The sequence below is a fragment of the Myxine glutinosa genome, chromosome 2 (genome assembly GCF_964187855.1).
Source record: "Myxine glutinosa chromosome 2, kmMyxGlut1.1, whole genome shotgun sequence".
NCBI classification, from domain to species: Eukaryota; Metazoa; Chordata; class Myxini; order Myxiniformes; family Myxinidae; genus Myxine; species Myxine glutinosa.
The window spans coordinates 3,794,783-3,813,018 of NC_136262.1; the positions used below are offsets into that span (position 1 = coordinate 3,794,783).

The following is an 18,236-nucleotide window of genomic DNA, read 5'->3' on the forward strand; positions in this document are numbered from 1 at the left end:
GACGGGCCTTTCCGCGTGCTGGAGACCGGGGCGAAGCACTTCACCCTGGACATCGGCGGTACTCCTGACCGCGTTTCGGTAGACCGCCTCAAGCCGGCCCACCTCGATGTGGACCATCCACCGCCAGTGGCCCGACCCCCACGTCGGGGCCGCCCTCCTGCGGGCGGACCCCCGGCACCGCCCAGCCCCGCCGCCTCCCGGTCCTGCACCCATCCCAGGGGCAGCCAGGGGCATCCCACCTGGCATCCCTGCACCCGGACGCCGCCGATCGCCAGGGGGCGCTTCGGCCGGGTCATTCGTCTGCCCCGCAAACTGGCCCTCCAGGTGCGCGGGAATTCTGGGGGGGCGCGTGTGGCGGACACAAAAGCCCACTGGCGTGGTGACATCATTCCACGCACCAAGTGGGCGTGGCCTCATGATATACACCGGGCGACCAGCCCGGAGCATTTCAGTGTTACAGTGTAGTCTTACAATAAAGACGTTTATATGTTACCGCTTGTCCGCTTCCTCCTTGCTCACAAGCAGCGCGCGTAACGCCGTGCTTTAATATTATATTCGCATAGCAAAACCGCAGAAGAACATCAGGAACACCTTTGTCTCCTTTTCACCCGTTTACAGGACTTGGCCGTTGTGTTAACCGCCCAGGCATCCGTCCGCTCGAGGAGAGGGTGCAGATTATTTGTGATTTTCTGTTGCCTTCATCTAAACGCAAACTGCGAGAGGTTTTGGGCTTAATCAACTTTTACCACCGATTTTCCGCTCTGGGTGGTGCCTCCTATCGATCAATTTACCGTTGAGTAGAATTATTTTATCGAGTTTGTTTTTCTTTTCCTTTTCTTCTTTACTCATTATATTTTTTCTTTTCGTTTATATTGCAAGTTTAGCGGTTGCCGAAGACGATAAGAAGAGGCCATTTCGTTGGGTACAAAAGGTAGTTTATTGTACAGAAATCTCCAGCAACTGCTCACGAACGGAAGTCGTAACGGCTTATATAAAACAAGCACCCTCTTCGGAGGGCGTGGCTCCAACAGCCACGCGTGCGTCACGATGACACAACCAAACGCTCGTGTACGTGGGTTATACCAAACCCATCGCAATGGTAACCGTCACATGCGGATAAGTGAATAAGGTAACCGCAACATGTGCATAAGGTAACCACTACATGCGCCCCCCCAGAAGGGACGCCACGGGCGTGTACATAGTTCGCGGGTGGAACAGAGCCGGGCCGCGGGTGGAACCGAGCCGGGCCGCGGGTGGAACAGAGCCGGGCCACGGGTGGAACCGAGTCGGGCCGCGGCTGCTGAGCAGCGGCAGCAGCTGTAGTTGCAGCAGTAGGAAATGCGGGAGCGGCGAGCAGCGGTGCGCGCAAAGACAACGAGGCTCCAGTGCGCGCGAAGGTAACAAAGCAGCCGTGCGTGCGCAAGAGATGAGCAGCATCAGCCTCGGGATCCGTCGTCGGAGCAGCAGTAGGAGTGGCGAGCAGCAGTACTCGGCCTGTGTGCACGGAGGCGACGAAGTAGCAGTACTCGGCCTGTGTGCGCGGAGGCGACGAGCAGTAGTGCTCGGCCTGTGTGCGCGGAGGCGACGAAGTAGCCGTGCGCGGAGGCGACGAAGTAGCCGTGCCCGGCCTGTGTGCGCGGAGGCGACGAAGTAGCCGTGCCGCCAACGCCCCATAACGGCGTTCCTTCGGAGGGTCCCGGAGCTGGTTCGCCCCTCGAGTTGTAGAGGAGGAACCGAGCGCGATGCGCGAACCACATGGCCGCTCACCGTTGCTAAAACTCCGGCAGTTCGAGTTTGGGTCTTGTCGAAGAAATTGCGGTCGCAATCCTGCCGTGTTCATGCGGCCCCCGAATACGTTCGGGGGCAACGGGGTCACCAGTTTAGCGGTTGCCGAAGACTATAAGAAGAGGCCATTTCGTTGGGTACAAAAGGTAGTTTATTGTACAGAAATCTCCAGCAACTGCTAGCAAACGGAAGTCGTAACGGCTTATATAAAACAAGCACCCTCTTCGGAGAGCGTGGCTCCAACAGCCGCGCATGCGTCACGACGACACAACCAAATGCCCGTGTGCGTGGGTTATACCAAACCCATCGTAATGGTAACCATCACATGCGGATAAGTGAATAAGGTAACCGCGACATGTGCATAAGGTAACCACTACAACTCATTATATTTTTTCTTTTCGTTTATATTGCTCTCATTTTCTCACGACCCGTCGAAGTTTCAGCGGTGTTCGGTGTTTTATTTTCATATATCCGGCCATTGAATAACCATGGCGGGTCAAAGGTCACGCTATTCTTCGTTTGAAGCGTTGATCCGAAAGCACGGGATCGTGTGTGTTCCTCCGTCGGAGATCGACATGGAGAAGTTAATCTTTGCTGTCGGTGAGATCGTTGGTATCGAGAATGTCAAAGCGATTTCTCGTATGAACAAATGTATTGATTTTTTTTCCTTTCCCAAGTCTGGATGGTCCCAAGTCGTGGAGCGTGATTTTTATTTTTTATCCCGATATTTACTTTTTTTTTCGTTTCCCAAGTCTGGATAGTTGCTCGTCATGGAGTGCGGTTTTTTTTTTACCCTAGTATTTACTTTTTTTTTTCGTTTCCCGAGTCCACATGGTCATTCGAGTCGTGGAGTGCGGGTTTTTTTTAACCCTGATAAATGATTACATTACATTGTGTTTTTCGTTTCCCAAGTCCGGATGGTCGTGCAAGTCGTGGAGTGCGAGTTTTTTTACCCCGATATTTACATTGTTTTTTCATTTCCCAAGTCCGGGTAAAAATCAGTGTTTTTCATTTCCCAAGTCCAGATGGTCATGCAAGTCGTGGAGCGCGAGTTTTTTTTTTACCCCGATATTTGCATTCGCCAGAGCTGCGTCTCGTGTCCTTTCCCGTCGGGAGCATTTCCGAGCCGGTGTTCCTCACCTGCTCCTCGGCCCCGGGCTCTGCCGAGGGTCCCTCGACTGTGGTCCATGGTGTCGTCGGGCCGCGCCTGGCCCTTACAATCCCCGTGTGTCTCCTGGCGGCACCGACTGCGCTGTCCATGGGCCCCGAGCTTCTTCCAGCGACCGGGCGGCTCATTTGCACGACGTGCTTGAGGCCTCCTTTCCTGCTTCCTGAGGCTCGTTTGCGTGGCGTGCTTGGGGCCTCCTTTCCTGCTTCCTGGGGCTCGTTTGCGCGGCGTGCTTGGGGCCTCCTTTCCTGCTTCCTGGGGCTCGTTTGCACGGCGTGCTTGGGGCCTCCTTTCCTGCTTCCTGGGGCTCGTTTGTGCGGCGTGCTTGGGGCCTCCTTTCCTGCTTCCTGGGGCTCGTTTGCGCGGCGTGCTTGGGGCCTGCTTTCCTGCTTCCGGAGGCTCGTTTGCACGGCGTGCTTGGTGCCTCCTTTCCTGCTTCCTGAGGCTCATTTGCACGGCGTGCTTTGGGCCTCCTTTCTTGGTTCCTGGGGCTCGTTTGCACGGCGTGCTTGGGGCCTCCTTTCCTGCTTCCTGGGGCTCATTTGCACGGCATGCTTGGGGCCTCCTTTCCTGCTTCCTGGGGCTTGTTTGCGCGGCGTGCTTGGGGCCTCCTTTCCTGCTTCCTGGGGCTCGTTTGCACGGCGTGCTTGAGGCCTCCTTTCCTGCTTCCTGGGGTTCGTTTGCACGGCGTGCTTGGTGGCTCCGAGTGCTTCTGCTCACTGGGGATCTAACCTTCGAAAGTGTTGCGTTTGCATTCTGTGCGCCTGGCCATCTTGGCTACTTAACGTGCAGTGTAAACAAACCTTTTCTTTGTTATCAATGGTGATCTCAAGCTTGTGGAGGAGCTTGTATGTGTAATGTATTTGGGAGGACGACTCGGCCATCCTTGTGCTTTTACTTGAATTGACTTGGACCGGTGTGTACGGTGTGTACCCTGGTTAGAATAGGTACACCGTATTCCTGCGTGTCGTAAGAGGCGACTAAGAGGGTTGGCGTCAGGAAGGGCATCCAGCCATAAAAACATTGCCTCAAAAAGAGAACCATGACAATTAAAACGACATATGGGCAGGGTACAGCCCAAAGTGGAGATCGGTTTCTGAGGTTTGGGACATGGAATGTAGGGACAATGACAGGGAGATCAGGAGAAGTGGTGGAAGTATTGGTCAGAAGAAGAGTGGACATATGTTGTGTGCAAGAGACGAGATGGAAGGGAAGTGGTGTGAGAATGGTGAATGGTAGGCAGGGACAGAAATACAAGTTTGTGTGGCAAGGGTGCCCAGAGGGCGTGAATGGTGTTGGTGTCCTGTTTTCTGAGGAGTTTGTAGACAGTGTGGTGAGTGTGACTAGAGTCAGTGATAGGTTGATGATGGTGAAAATGATGATTGGAAAGCTCTTGGTGAACGTCATCTTGGGATATGCTCCGCAGGTTTGTCGGAGCGATGAAGAGAGGGACAAGTTCTGGTGTGCGATAGAGAAGCTGATGGAAAACGTGAAAGATGAGGAAGTTGTTGTGGTAGGAAGAGACCTAAATGGACATGTGGGAAGGAGTATGGACGGTTTTGAGGGAGTTCATGGGGGTTATGGATATGGTGTGAGAAATCGAGAAGGTGAAAGGATTTTGGAGTTTGCTGATGGAGCTGATTTGTTGATTTGTAATACGCAGTTCCAGAAAGGGGATAATAAGCTTGTTACATACACGTCAGGTGGGTCGACGACAACTGTTGACTACCTGATGGTGCGTAGGGGAGATAGGGGGCACCTCCGGGACACAAAGGTGATCCCGGGGGAGGAGGCTGTTTCACAGCACCACTTGGTTGTCTGCGACATAAGGGTGAAAGGTGCGAGGAGAGCTCGGCGGTGAAGTACCAACCGAGAATGAAGGTGTGGAGGTTGAAAGAGGTGACAGTAAGGGAGGCATTAAAAGAGAGGCTGAGTAGGGTAGAGGATGATGTGGTTGAGCTTGGACGTGGTTGGATGTTAATGAAAGATAGTCTGTTGGGAGCCGTTGGTGAGGTATGTGGATGGACAAAAGGACCACCGAGGCACTCGGAAACATGGTGGTGGGATGATGAAGTTGGAAAGAGGATTGACGAGAAGAGGAAGAGGTTCAAGGAGTGGCAGAAGGCGAAGGGTGCGGGAGCAGAAAAAGCAGAGCATGAAAGTTATAAGGCAGCCAAGAAGGCTGCAAAGAAAGAGGTAGAAAAGGTGCAGGAGACATGTAGGAAAATGTTCGGAGAACGCTTGGATTCGGAAGAGGGTCAGAGAGTGGTATTCAGGATTGCAAAGCAGATAGCGAAAGAGAGGTGTACTGTGATGGGGGTGAGTTGCTTGAAGGATGAAGTGGGACAAATCGTTGTGGACCCAGATGGAATTAAAGGAAGATGGAAAAGATATATGGAAATGCTGTTGAATACAGAGAATGAATGGGATGGCAACATGGAGAGTAACCCAGTTTTAGGACCGGCAGAGAAGATAACTGAGAAGGAAGTTGAGGAAGCGATAAAAGCAATGAAGAGTACAAAAGCGGGAGGGTCGACGGGAGTTGTGGGAGCTATGTTGAAGGCAGCAGGAAGTTGGGTTGTGAAGAGAATGGCAGAGATCTGTAATCTGGTGGTGAAAGAAGGTCGCATTCCAGTGGATTGGGAACTGAGTACCCTCGTCCCTCTATACAAGAGGAAAGGTGACCCTCTGGAGTGTGGCTCGTACCGAGCGATAAAGTTATTGGAGCATGGAATGAAGGTATTGGAACAGGTGTTGGAGAGGAGGATAAGGAAGAAGGTGAAGATCGACGAAATGCAGTTTGGATTTATGCCAGGAAGAGGAACGACAGACGCGCTCTTTATTGTGAGGCAGTTGCAGGAGAAGTACATGGAGAAGAGGAAGAAGTTGTTTCTTTGGTTTGTTGATCTGGAGAAAGCATTCGATAGGGTTCCACGCGAAGTATTGACATGGGCATTGAGGAAGTTAGAAGTGGAGGAATGGTTGATCAGAGTTGTGATGGCAATGTACAAAAGAGCATGCACAGCTGTAAGGACGAAGGACGGGAACAGTGGTGAGTTTGAGGTGAAGGTGGGAGTGCATCAGGGGTCGGTACTAAGTCCACTACTATTTGTAGCTGTGATGGAGGTGCTGGCTCAGACCGTAAAGGAGGGTTTACCATGGGAGTTGTTGTATGCGGATGATCTGGTGTTGATTGCGGAAAGTATGGATGGACTGAAGGAAAAGATGAACAAGTGGAAGGAATGTATGGAGACAAAAGGTCTGAAGGTGAATATAGGAAAGACGAAGGTGATGGCAAGTGGTTCGGCATGTGGTGAGGTGGAAAGAACTGGGAAGTGGCCATGTGCTGTGTGCAGGAAGGGTGTCGGAGTGAACTCCATTCAATGCACAATGTGCGCTGAGTGGGTTCATCAAAAATGTAGTGGTCTGAGAGGGTCATTAACCAGTGTGGCAGCTACATTCAAATGTAAGGTGTGCACAGATGGAGCTGCAGATGGAGGAAATGTTGAGTTGGATCTTGGAGACGGCGTGAAGCTGGAAGGTGTGAAAACGTTTTGCTACCTCGGAGACATGCTGAATGGAGAAGGTGGATCAGACTCGGCAACGGTTGCTAGAGTGAGATGTGCATGGAAGAAGTTTCGGGCACTGAATGGTGTGCTGATGAGGAGGGGAGTGTCGTTGAAGCTCAAGGGAAAGGTGTATGCTGCATGTGTGAGAAGTGTTATGATTTATGGGAGCGAGACATGGGTCATGAATGTAGAGCAGCAACGAAGGCTGGAAAGGGTGGAAATGCGAATGGTTCGACGGATGTGCGGAGTATCGTTGAGAGAGAGGAAGACAAATGATGAATTGCGAAAGATGATGGGAATAGAGCCTGTGATTGATGCTGTGAAGAGGAACAGGTTGAGATGGTTTGGTCATGTGTTGAGGAAGGATGAAAGTGACTGGTTGAGAAGAGTGATGGAAATGAATGTAGAAGGAAGTAGAGGACGGGGAAGACCGAGAAAGACTTGGCTAAAGATGGTAGAAGAAGAAATGTGGGCAAGGGGGTTAACAAGGAGAGATGCAGAAAATAGGGCAAAATGGAGATGATTGTCATGGGGACCGCAAGGCTAACCCCCGCTCTAGCAGGGAAAATGGCCTTAAAATGCATGTTGTTGTTGTTGTATTTACATTGTTTTTTCGTTTCCCAAGTCTGGATGGTCGCTCAACTCATGGAGTGCGGGGTTTTTTTCACCTGATATTTACATTATTTTTTAGTTTCCCAAATCCAGATGGTCACTCAAGTCGCTGAATGTGGGGTTTTTTTTACCCCGATATTTACATTGTTTTTTCGTTTCCCAAGTACGGGTAAAAATCATTGTGTTTTTCGTTTCCCAAGTCCAGATGGTCGTGCAAGTCGTGGAGCGCGAGTTTTTTTTTTTACCCCGATATTTACATTGTTTTTTCGTTTCCCAAGTCTGGATGGTCGCTCAACTCGTGGAGTGCGGGGTTTTTTCAACCCGATATTTACATTGTTTTTTCGTTTCCCAAGTCTGGATGGTCGCTCAACTCGTGGAGTGCGGGGTTTTTTTAACCCGATATTTACATTGTTTTTTTAGTTTCCCAAGTCCAGATGGTTGCTCAAGTCGCTGAATGTGGGGGTTTTTTTTACCCCGATATTTACATTGTGTTTTTCATTTCCCAAGTCCAGATGGTCCCTCAAGTCGCTGAATGCAGGGTTTTTTGACCCCTATATTTATGTTCCCTTTCCCCCCCCCCCCCCCCCCCTGGACACTCCTCCAAAAAAAGTTATAATTTCAAATTTTATACTCTTTTATACTCTTTGCACAGGTAAATTTTCCTCCCCCTTTCACCCTCCCCTTTTCATCTCCCCCTCCATTCCCCCACCCCCATTCATTCATTCATTCATTCATTTATTTCCGTTTATTGAAATCATTAAACACTGGACAAGGCAGTCCGAAGACTGAAATTTGTCAAGTTTACAATAATAATAAAACTATTTCATAAAACTTACAAATGTATATAAAAATAATAATAATCATATAAAATTAAATGAATGTACATATTATGTATCAAAATAAGTGTATGGAATAAATAAACGTATATAATCAAACGATAATAATAATATAATAAATTTTAACAACAAAATAACCAAAAATAGCAGAAAAATTAGGAAGAACAACGAGCAGATATTATGCATGCAATTGATTTTATTCACCAACATAACAAAATTAAGCATTTCAGTCCAAAAAGGAATTGTTGAATTATTGTATCTTTGAGTCTTACACCGTCAAGATGTCGGTCGGTCGGTCGGTCAAGATGTTGAGCATTCCTGAGTTGCATATTATAATGAGACAGATTGTCGGGTAGGAGGAAGAATATCACAGTGAAGATCACATTTTAGAAGACCAAGTCCAAAACGCAAGAGAAGCTCATTCCTGCGTTCGCTCAACAACTTTATACCAAAATGACGAAGTTGTTGCGCATAGACCGAATAGATGGGTACGCAATAAAATGGAGCGCACACTTCTGGAGTCGTTCAATCTCCTGACTGAGCCCTTGTGATGCCAGAACCCCACACAGACACACATACCTCCAGCAAAGGGGGAATGTACCCTTTGTATATTTCAACAAGATCAGGGGCACTCACATGGAATTTCTTCAAGGTACAAAGAACGAAGAGTCGTCGAGCAGCACGAGATACCATCTGCTAGATTTGACTATTCCACTTCAGATCAGATTGGATTATAACACCAATGAGAGTGAACGATTCCTCCCTTCCCACTTACCCTTACCCTTCCCCTTCCCTCTACCCTCACCCATGCCCCCTCCCTTCTCTCCCCCTCCTCAGGCAATGCCCGTTACTTCAGCTAGTAGTAGATAGATGTAGCTGGCTTTTGAAATTTGTTTCTATTTAAATGGTTTCAAGTGCTTTGGAAATGTTGTTTGATTACCGAATGTGAGATGGATTTTCCTGTGCACACTGTTTCTGCTTTTACAGCAAAATGATTCAGCAGTCAATTAGACGGAAAGATCCTCCAAGCGACCAAAACCAGATTCTGAATCGCTCACATAAAGCCCTCATCGTGACTGGCAACACTCTGGTACGCTAAGTGTGACGAGCCATCAAATTGTGGTGTCTGATAAATATTTACGTTTGTCTTTTAAATTATTGTTGATGTTTATCTTGTTACTGTAAATATCATCATTTGATAGTGTAAATATCTTCTGCAATGATGTTTGAGGTTGCAGCGACTTCATCCCCCCTCCCCCACTTCCCCTAGATTGTTTTCCACCTTGGACAAACTCCATCTTTAGGTGTATAAATAGCTTATCATGCCATTTTGTGGGGTACACCTACCGGTAGTAAAAACTATCCAGTCAATTCTGTCCAATGTATGATTACCTTTTCAAATAGTCACTACTATTGTTTAACATGAAATTGAATAAAATTGGAGGAAATCCAACATCCTTGCTTCATTCTATGCTTATTGCATGCCCTGCAGATTAACGAACCCGAGCCATCTCAACTTGTTAGGCCTCTAGGTAGGCCGCTAGCTAAGCCACAGTGATGTTTAGCTAAAAAGGTGCTTACATGATTCTTCACGCATGAATGATGTATCCCATTGCCTATCCAATTTTCTGGCCATCACATTATATTATGTGGACTGTATAATGTATATGGATTGTCTATAACTTAGACTTTGGGGCCTCATTTGTGATTTCTCCCAACAATGGCGTCCACTGTGATGCGTCGTATTGCCTCCAACAGACATATGGCCCAATTGTGAGCTTTATTCAACACATAACCCCATTCATAATGGTCACTAGCCTTGTTTAATACTCTGCTCAGGTAAATTTGGAGAAAACTGTACGTATACATGTATGGGTGGTGTATCGGTTAAGTGTCGCTGGTCTGCACGCCTACGGGAAGTAAACTTAACTTTCACCACAAATTGATCAATTCCATCCAATGATAATGTCATACTGTAATGAGAATGGCATCATAACATCACCGTTATAACAAAGTAATAATCTAGATGTATTAACTATCAGGGTACCTGTCGTTGTCCGGTGCATTTTTTTTTTTTTTTTTTTTGTATACATAATCGAGGCTCATGAAAGAGCTAACATTTATCACACAAACAAAGTGTATAAATAGAGGAGCGGTAGACGATGGGGAGAGAAGGGGAAGCACATAAACACAACATTTGTGAAGGACATCGGGAATGTGTGGGAAGGAGAGGGCTTGGGAGGAGGCGGCTTGGGAGGAGGCGGCGTGGGAAGGGGTGGGGGGGGGGGGTGGGAGAAGTATAAACACAAGGACACCAAGGACTTCCAGGAAAGAAGTTGGTATTTCAAAAAAGAGGATTTGGGGTGAAATTAGCAGGGGTAGAAAAGATCAAGGTTTTGGATGGGGGATGATAAGAGATGGTGGTGAACAGCTGTTTTAAAGACCTGGAGGGAGGAGTGGGATTGAAGGGAGTGGGGGAGTTTGTTCCAGAGGTGGGAGAAAAGAGGAATGAGGGAGTGAAAGTGAGCAGAGAGTCTTGATTTTGGCAGTTTAACCATAAGAGGGTTGCAGGCAGATCTTGTGCGACCTTTAGGAATATTTGGGGGACAGAGCCCAGAGAGAGCTGGAGGAGCAAGGCCGGAGAGGAGTTGGTAGAAGACAGAAAGACCACCAACCTGCCTGCGGTGAGAAAGTGAAAGGCCCTCGGAGGTAGCTTCATCACGGAGGATTCCAATGATTCTGAAAATCATTCAGAATCTAATCCTGTTGGCATTTTGAAGAAATCAAATTTTGCTTTCTTTCTAAAAAACTTTCTGGGGCCTAAATCACTTCCCTACACTCACTAAGGAATGGGGTTGGGGATCATTTAATAATATTACCTTTCACATCGCTGCAAAGGCTTAAACGGGAATCCAAACGCAAAAGGTCTTTTTCTGAAAACCATCAAACATTTCGCTGTCTAATTTGAAGGGAAACAAATTAGAATTTTTTTTGCCAATCACAAAGTGCCGAAAAAAGCGCTAAAGTATCAATTTTCAATTCCACCAGTGATGTCACACTCAGAACCCACCTTGATCCAAATGGCGACTTACATGGAGAACAGTGCATGCTGAGATCAGATTCTGATACCGATTCCACCATCATTAGCAACTCTGAAGGTTCTCAGTGTGTTGACACTGATCATTGGGATTCTGAAGAAGCTATTAGAGACAAAATTAATGATGGAAACGCTTTCAGTGGAATTATGGGGCCTTATTGTTTCGAGCCTTATGCGAGCGATTCAGACGAAGATGGAGACGATGGAAGTATTCGTGAAGATGAAAACACGTCACAAGTTCACTACAGGTTGGTAGGCTTTGTTTTTCTGTTCAATTGGCGATTTATCAGGGATTTTGTATAAAGTGATACATCAATTATATTACTCCAGCAGAAATACCCGTCATCGCCCGACAGCCGACACTGCCCATGTACACTCAGACACCTCAGGCTGACCAGGTGTCATGTATGATTCAGATTGTCCCATTTCATACTTTCCCGGTACACCGTTTGTGCCTGTGGTCATGCAGTGTCCGTCGATGTTGTGCAGTGTCTGTGTGGTCATGCATTGTCCGTGTATGCCGTGCAGTGTATGACGTGCAATGTCTGTGTGATCGTGCAGTGTCCGTGTATGTCGTGCAGTGTCCGTGTATGTCGTGCAGTGTCTGCGTGGTCGTGCAGTGTCCGTGTATGTCGTGCAGTGTCTGCGTGGTCGTTCAGTGTCCGTGTTTGTTGTGCAGTGTCTGTGGGTGTCGTGCAGAGTCCATGAGTCATTTGCACGAAGTTGTAAAAGCACAAGCTGCCAGTCAGAAGGGCATCCTCACTTACATGATAAAGCCTTCTCGTCCCGTAAGTCAGAGGTCCTCAAGTCCAGCAGTGAAATGTAGGGCAAAGTGATTGGTCAGCAACCAGATAAAAACTACCTCCACTACTGACATTGGTTGGACAAATAAATGGAACAAAGTTCATGATTGAAAGTACTAACAAGTTGGCACGGATGAACAGTACACTGACTACAAGTGTAACCGATGTTGGCGGATAAAATTAAATTTCATTAATGAATAGGATTAAATTAAATTAATATATGTGGGAAACGTACATGCCCAGACCAGGAATGGAACCTAGATCCTCTCGAACACCACATATATCAATTTTCCCACATATATAAATTTTCCCACATATATCAATTTTCCCACATATATCAATTTTCCCACATATATCAATTTTCCCACATATATCAATTTTCCCCACATATATAAATTTTCCCACATATATCAATTTTCCCCACATATATCAATTTTCCCCACATATCTCAATTTTCCCACATATATTAATTTTCCCCACATATATCAATTTTCCCCACATATATCAATTTTCCCCACATATATCAATTTTCCCACATATATTAATTTTCCCCACATATATCAATTTTCCCACATATATCAATTTTCCCATATATATCAATTTTCACCACATATATCAATTTTCCCCACATATATCAATTTTCCCCACATATATCAATTTTCCCCACATATATCAATTTTCCCACATATATCAATTTTCCCACATATATCAATTTTCCCCACATATATAAATTTTCCCCACATATATAAATTTTCCCACCTATATCAATTTTCCCACATATATCAATTTTCCCACATGTATCAATTTTCCCACATATATCAATTTTCCCACATATATCAATTTTTCCCACATATATCAATTTTCCCACATATATCAATTTTCCACACATATATCAATTTTCCCACATATATCAATTTTCCCACATATATCAATTTTCCCACATATATCAATTTTCCCCACATATATCAATTTTCCCACATATATCAATTTTCCCCACATATATCAATTTTCCCACATATATTAATTTTCCCCACATATATCAATTTTTCCACATATATCAATTTTCCCCACATATATCAATTTTCCCCACATATATCAATTTTCCCACATATATCAATTTTCCCACATATATCAATTTTCCCACATATATCAATTTTCCCACATATATCAATTTTCCCACATGTATCAATTTTCCCACATGTATCAATTTTCCCACATGTATCAATTTTCCCACATGTATCAATTTTCCCACATATATCAATTTTCCCACATATATCAATTTTCCCACATGTATCAATTTTCCCACATGTATCAATTTTCCCCATGTATCAATTTTCCCACATATATCAATTTTCCCACATATATCAATTTTCCCACATATATCAATTTTTCCCACATATATCAATTTTCCCACATATATCAATTTTCCCCACATATATCAATTTTCCCACATATATCAATTTTCCCACATATATCAATTTCCCCACATATATCAATTTTCCCACATATATCAATTTTCCCACATATATAAATTTTCCCACATATATCAATTTTCCCACATATATCAATTTTCCCACATATATCAATTTTCCCCACATATATCAATTTTCCCACATGTATCAATTTTCCCACATATATCAATTTTCCCCACATATATCAATTTTCCCACATATATCAATTTTCCCACATATATTAATTTTCCCCACATATATCAATTTTCCCACATATATCAATTTTACCACATATATCAATTTTCCCACATATATCAATTTTCCCACATATATCAATTTTCCCACATATATTAATTTTCCCCACATATATCAATTTTCCCCACATATATCAATTTTCCCCACATATATCAATTTTCCCACATATATCAATTTTCCCACATATATCAATTTTCCCACATATATCAATTTTCCCACATATATCAATTTTCCCACATGTATCAATTTTCCCACATGTATCAATTTTCCCACATGTATCAATTTTCCCACATGTATCAATTTTCCCACATATATCAATTTTCCCACATATATCAATTTTCCCACATGTATCAATTTTCCCACATGTATCAATTTTCCCACATGTATCAATTTTCCCACATATATCAATTTTCCCACATATATCAATTTTCCCACATATATCAATTTTTCCCACATATATCAATTTTCCCACATATATCAATTTTCCCCACATATATCAATTTTCCCACATATATCAATTTTCCCACATATATCAATTTCCCCACATATATCAATTTTCCCACATATATCAATTTTCCCACATATATAAATTTTCCCACATATATCAATTTTCCCACATATATCAATTTTCCCACATATATCAATTTTCCCACATATATCAATTTTCCCACATATATCAATTTTCCCACATATATCAATTTTCCCACGTATCAATTTTCCCACATATATCAATTTTCCCACATATATTAATTTTCCCACATATATCAATTTTCCCACATATATCAATTTTCCCACATATATCAATTTCCCCACATATATCAATTTTCCCACATATATCAATTTTCCCACATATATCAATTTTCCCACATATATAAATTTTCCCACATATATCAATTTTCCCCACATATATCAATTTTCCCACATATATCAATTTTCCCACATATATTAATTTTCCCCACATATATCAATTTTCCCACATATATCAATTTTCCCACATATATGAATTTTCCCACATATATCAATTTTCCCACATGTATCAATTTTCCCACATATATCAATTTTCCCCACATATATCAATTTTCCCACGTCAATTTCCCCACATATATCATTTTCCCACATATATTAATTTTCCCCACATATATCAATTTTCCCACATATATCAATTTTCCCACATATATCAATTTTCCCCACATATATCAATTTTCCCACATATATCAATTTCCCCACATATATCAATTTTCCCACATATATCAATTTTTCCCACATATATCAATTTTCCCACATATATCAATTTTCCACACATATATCAATTTTCCCACATATATCAATTTTCCCACATATATCAATTTTCCCACATATATCAATTTTCCCACATATATCAATTTTCCCCACATATATCAATTTTCCCACATATATCAATTTTCCCCACATATATCAATTTTCCCACATATATTAATTTTCCCCACATATATCAATTTTCCCCACATATATCAATTTTCCCCACATATATCAATTTTCCCACATATATCAATTTTCCCACATATATCAATTTTCCCACATATATCAATTTTTCCCACATATATCAATTTTCCCACATGTATCAATTTTCCCACATGTATCAATTTTCCCACATGTATCAATTTTCCCACATGTATCAATTTTCCCACATGTATCAATTTTCCCACATGTATCAATTTTCCCACATGTATCAATTTTCCCACATGTATCAATTTTCCCACATATATCAATTTTCCCACATATATAAATTTTCCCACATATATCAATTTTCCCACATATATCAATTTTTCCCACATATATCAATTTTCCCACATATATCAATTTTCCCCACATATATCAATTTTCCCACATATATCAATTTTCCCACATATATCAATTTCCCCACATATATCAATTTTTCCACATATATCAATTTTCCCACATATATCAATTTTCCCACATATACACAAAGAATTAAGTTAAGCACCCCCCCCCCCCCCCCCCGTTTTTTTACAACCTCGCACATTACAAGTTTGTTGTCGTCAAAACAGTGTAATATACCCATGATATTGCTATATTTTCTGGAGAAGTGATTATTATGGTCACATAAAAACATAACAATCATGCCGTTTTCAATATTTTATTCTGAATAATTTAAGGTGAAATTTTTTGGGAATTTTAGGCATATTTTCACCTCAATTTAAGTATGGAGCTATAGGTCCATCACGGACAGTGTGGATGACGTTTATGTTTTCTAACGTACAGTCATTGTTCTGAGAAGACCTCTAGCGATCTTTGCGTCAATAACGTGTGTAGGGACCCACGTGATCGGATCACTGACTCAACCCCTACGTCTCATAGACCCTGTAAGCCCGTCGTATGCGTTGCTGTGGCAGGTTGAACCCCCTCGAGCACGTTTGGGACATGTTGGGACGACAAATTGCGAAGATGGTCCACTCCAATAGCCAATCTGGATGAATTGGAACGTGCATTACATCGGGAATGGAACAACCTGCCACAGCAACGCATACGACGGCTTACAGGTCTATGAGACGTAGGGTTGAGTCAGTGATCCGATCACGTGGGTCCTACACACGTTATTGACGCAAAGATCGCTAGAGGTCTTCTCAGAACAATGACTGTACGTTAGAAACATAAACGTCATCCACACTGTCCGTGATGGACCTATAGCTCCATACTTAAATTGAGGTGAAAATATGCCTAAAATTCCCAAAAAATTTCACCTTAAATTATTCAGAATAAAATATTGAAAACGGCATGATTGTTATGTTTTTATGTGACCATAATATCACTTCTCCAGAAAATATAGCAATATCATGGGTATATTACACTGTTTTGACGACAACAAACTTGTAATGTGCGAGGTTGTAAAAAAACGGGGGGGGGGGGGTGCTTAACTTAATTCTTTGTGTATATATCAATTTTCCCACATATATCAATTTTCCCACATATATCAATTTTCCCCACATATTCAATTTCCCACATATATCAATTTTCCCACATATATCAATTTTCCCACGTATCAATTTTCCCACGTATCAATTTTCCCACATATATTAATTTTCCCCACATATATCAATTTTCCCACATATATCAATTTTCCCACATATATCAATTTTCCCACATATATCAATTTTCCCACATATATCAATTTCCCCACATATATCAATTTTCCCACATATCAATTTTCCCACATATATCAATTTTCCCACATATATAAATTTTCCCACATATATCAATTTTCCCCACATATATCAATTTTCCCACATATATCAATTTTCCCACATATATTAATTTTCCCCACATATATCAATTTTCCCACATATATCAATTTTCCCACATATATGAATTTTCCCACATATATCAATTTTCCCACATGTATCAATTTTCCCACATGTATCAATTTTCCCACATATATCAATTTTCCCCACATATATCAATTTTCCCACATATATCAATTTTCCCACATATATTAATTTTCCCCACATATATCAATTTTCCCACATATATCAATTTCCCCACATATATCAATTTTCCCACATATATTAATTTTCCCACATATATCAATTTTCCCCACATATATCAATTTTCCCCACATATATCAATTTTCCCCACATATATCAATTTTCCCACATATATCAATTTTCCCACATATATTAATTTTCCCCACATATATCAATTTTCCCACATATATCAATTTTCCCACATATATCAATTTTCCCACATATATCAATTTCCCCACATATATCAATTTTCCCACATATATCAATTTTCCCACATATATCAATTTTCCCACATATATAAATTTTCCCACATATATCAATTTTCCCACATATATCAATTTCCCCACATATATCAATTTTCCCACATATATCAATTTTCCCCACATATATCAATTTTCCCACATATATTAATTTTCCCACATATATCAATTTTCCCACATATATCAATTTTCCCCACATATATCAATTTTCCCCACATATATCAATTTTCCCACATATATCAATTTTCCCACATATATTAATTTTCCCCACATATATCAATTTTCCCACATATATCAATTTTCCCACATATATGAATTTTCCCACATATATCAATTTTCCCCACATATATCAATTTTCCCACATGTATCAATTTTCCCACATATATCAATTTTCCCCACATATATCAATTTTCCCACATATATCAATTTTCCCACATATATTAATTTTCCCCACATATATCAATTTTCCCACATATATCAATTTTACCACATATATCAATTTTCCCACATATATCAATTTTCCCACATATATCAATTTTCCCACATATATTAATTTTCCCCACATATATCAATTTTCCCACATGTCAATTTCCCCACATATATCAATTTTCCCACATATATTAATTTTCCCCACATGTATCAATTTTCCCACATATATCAATTTCCCCACATATATCAATTTTCCCACATATATCAATTTCCCCACATATATCAATTTTCCCACATATATCAATTTTCCCACATATATCAATTTAATTATTCAATCGTGTTCATTCATGTAATTGCTTCACTTCGCCCCCAGTGGTGTTTATAATAGCCGACATAGGTTTGTCCCCCCCCCCATTGGAGGAGGACCCTCTCGTGTTCAGGACATTGGTG

The 18,236-nt window shown here is 42.3% G+C and overlaps 1 protein-coding gene across 1 annotated transcript in view; it reads left to right on the plus strand.

Annotated features, from left to right (window-relative positions):
* LOC137422423 (phospholipid-transporting ATPase IC) overlaps positions 1-18,236 on the plus strand; it is a 283,539-nt gene that overhangs the window by 206,745 nt on the left and 58,558 nt on the right. Inside the window, 1 exon segment of the mRNA XM_078772905.1 lies at positions 8,958-9,060. Coding sequence (XP_078629031.1) covers positions 8,958-9,060 — 103 coding nt within the window.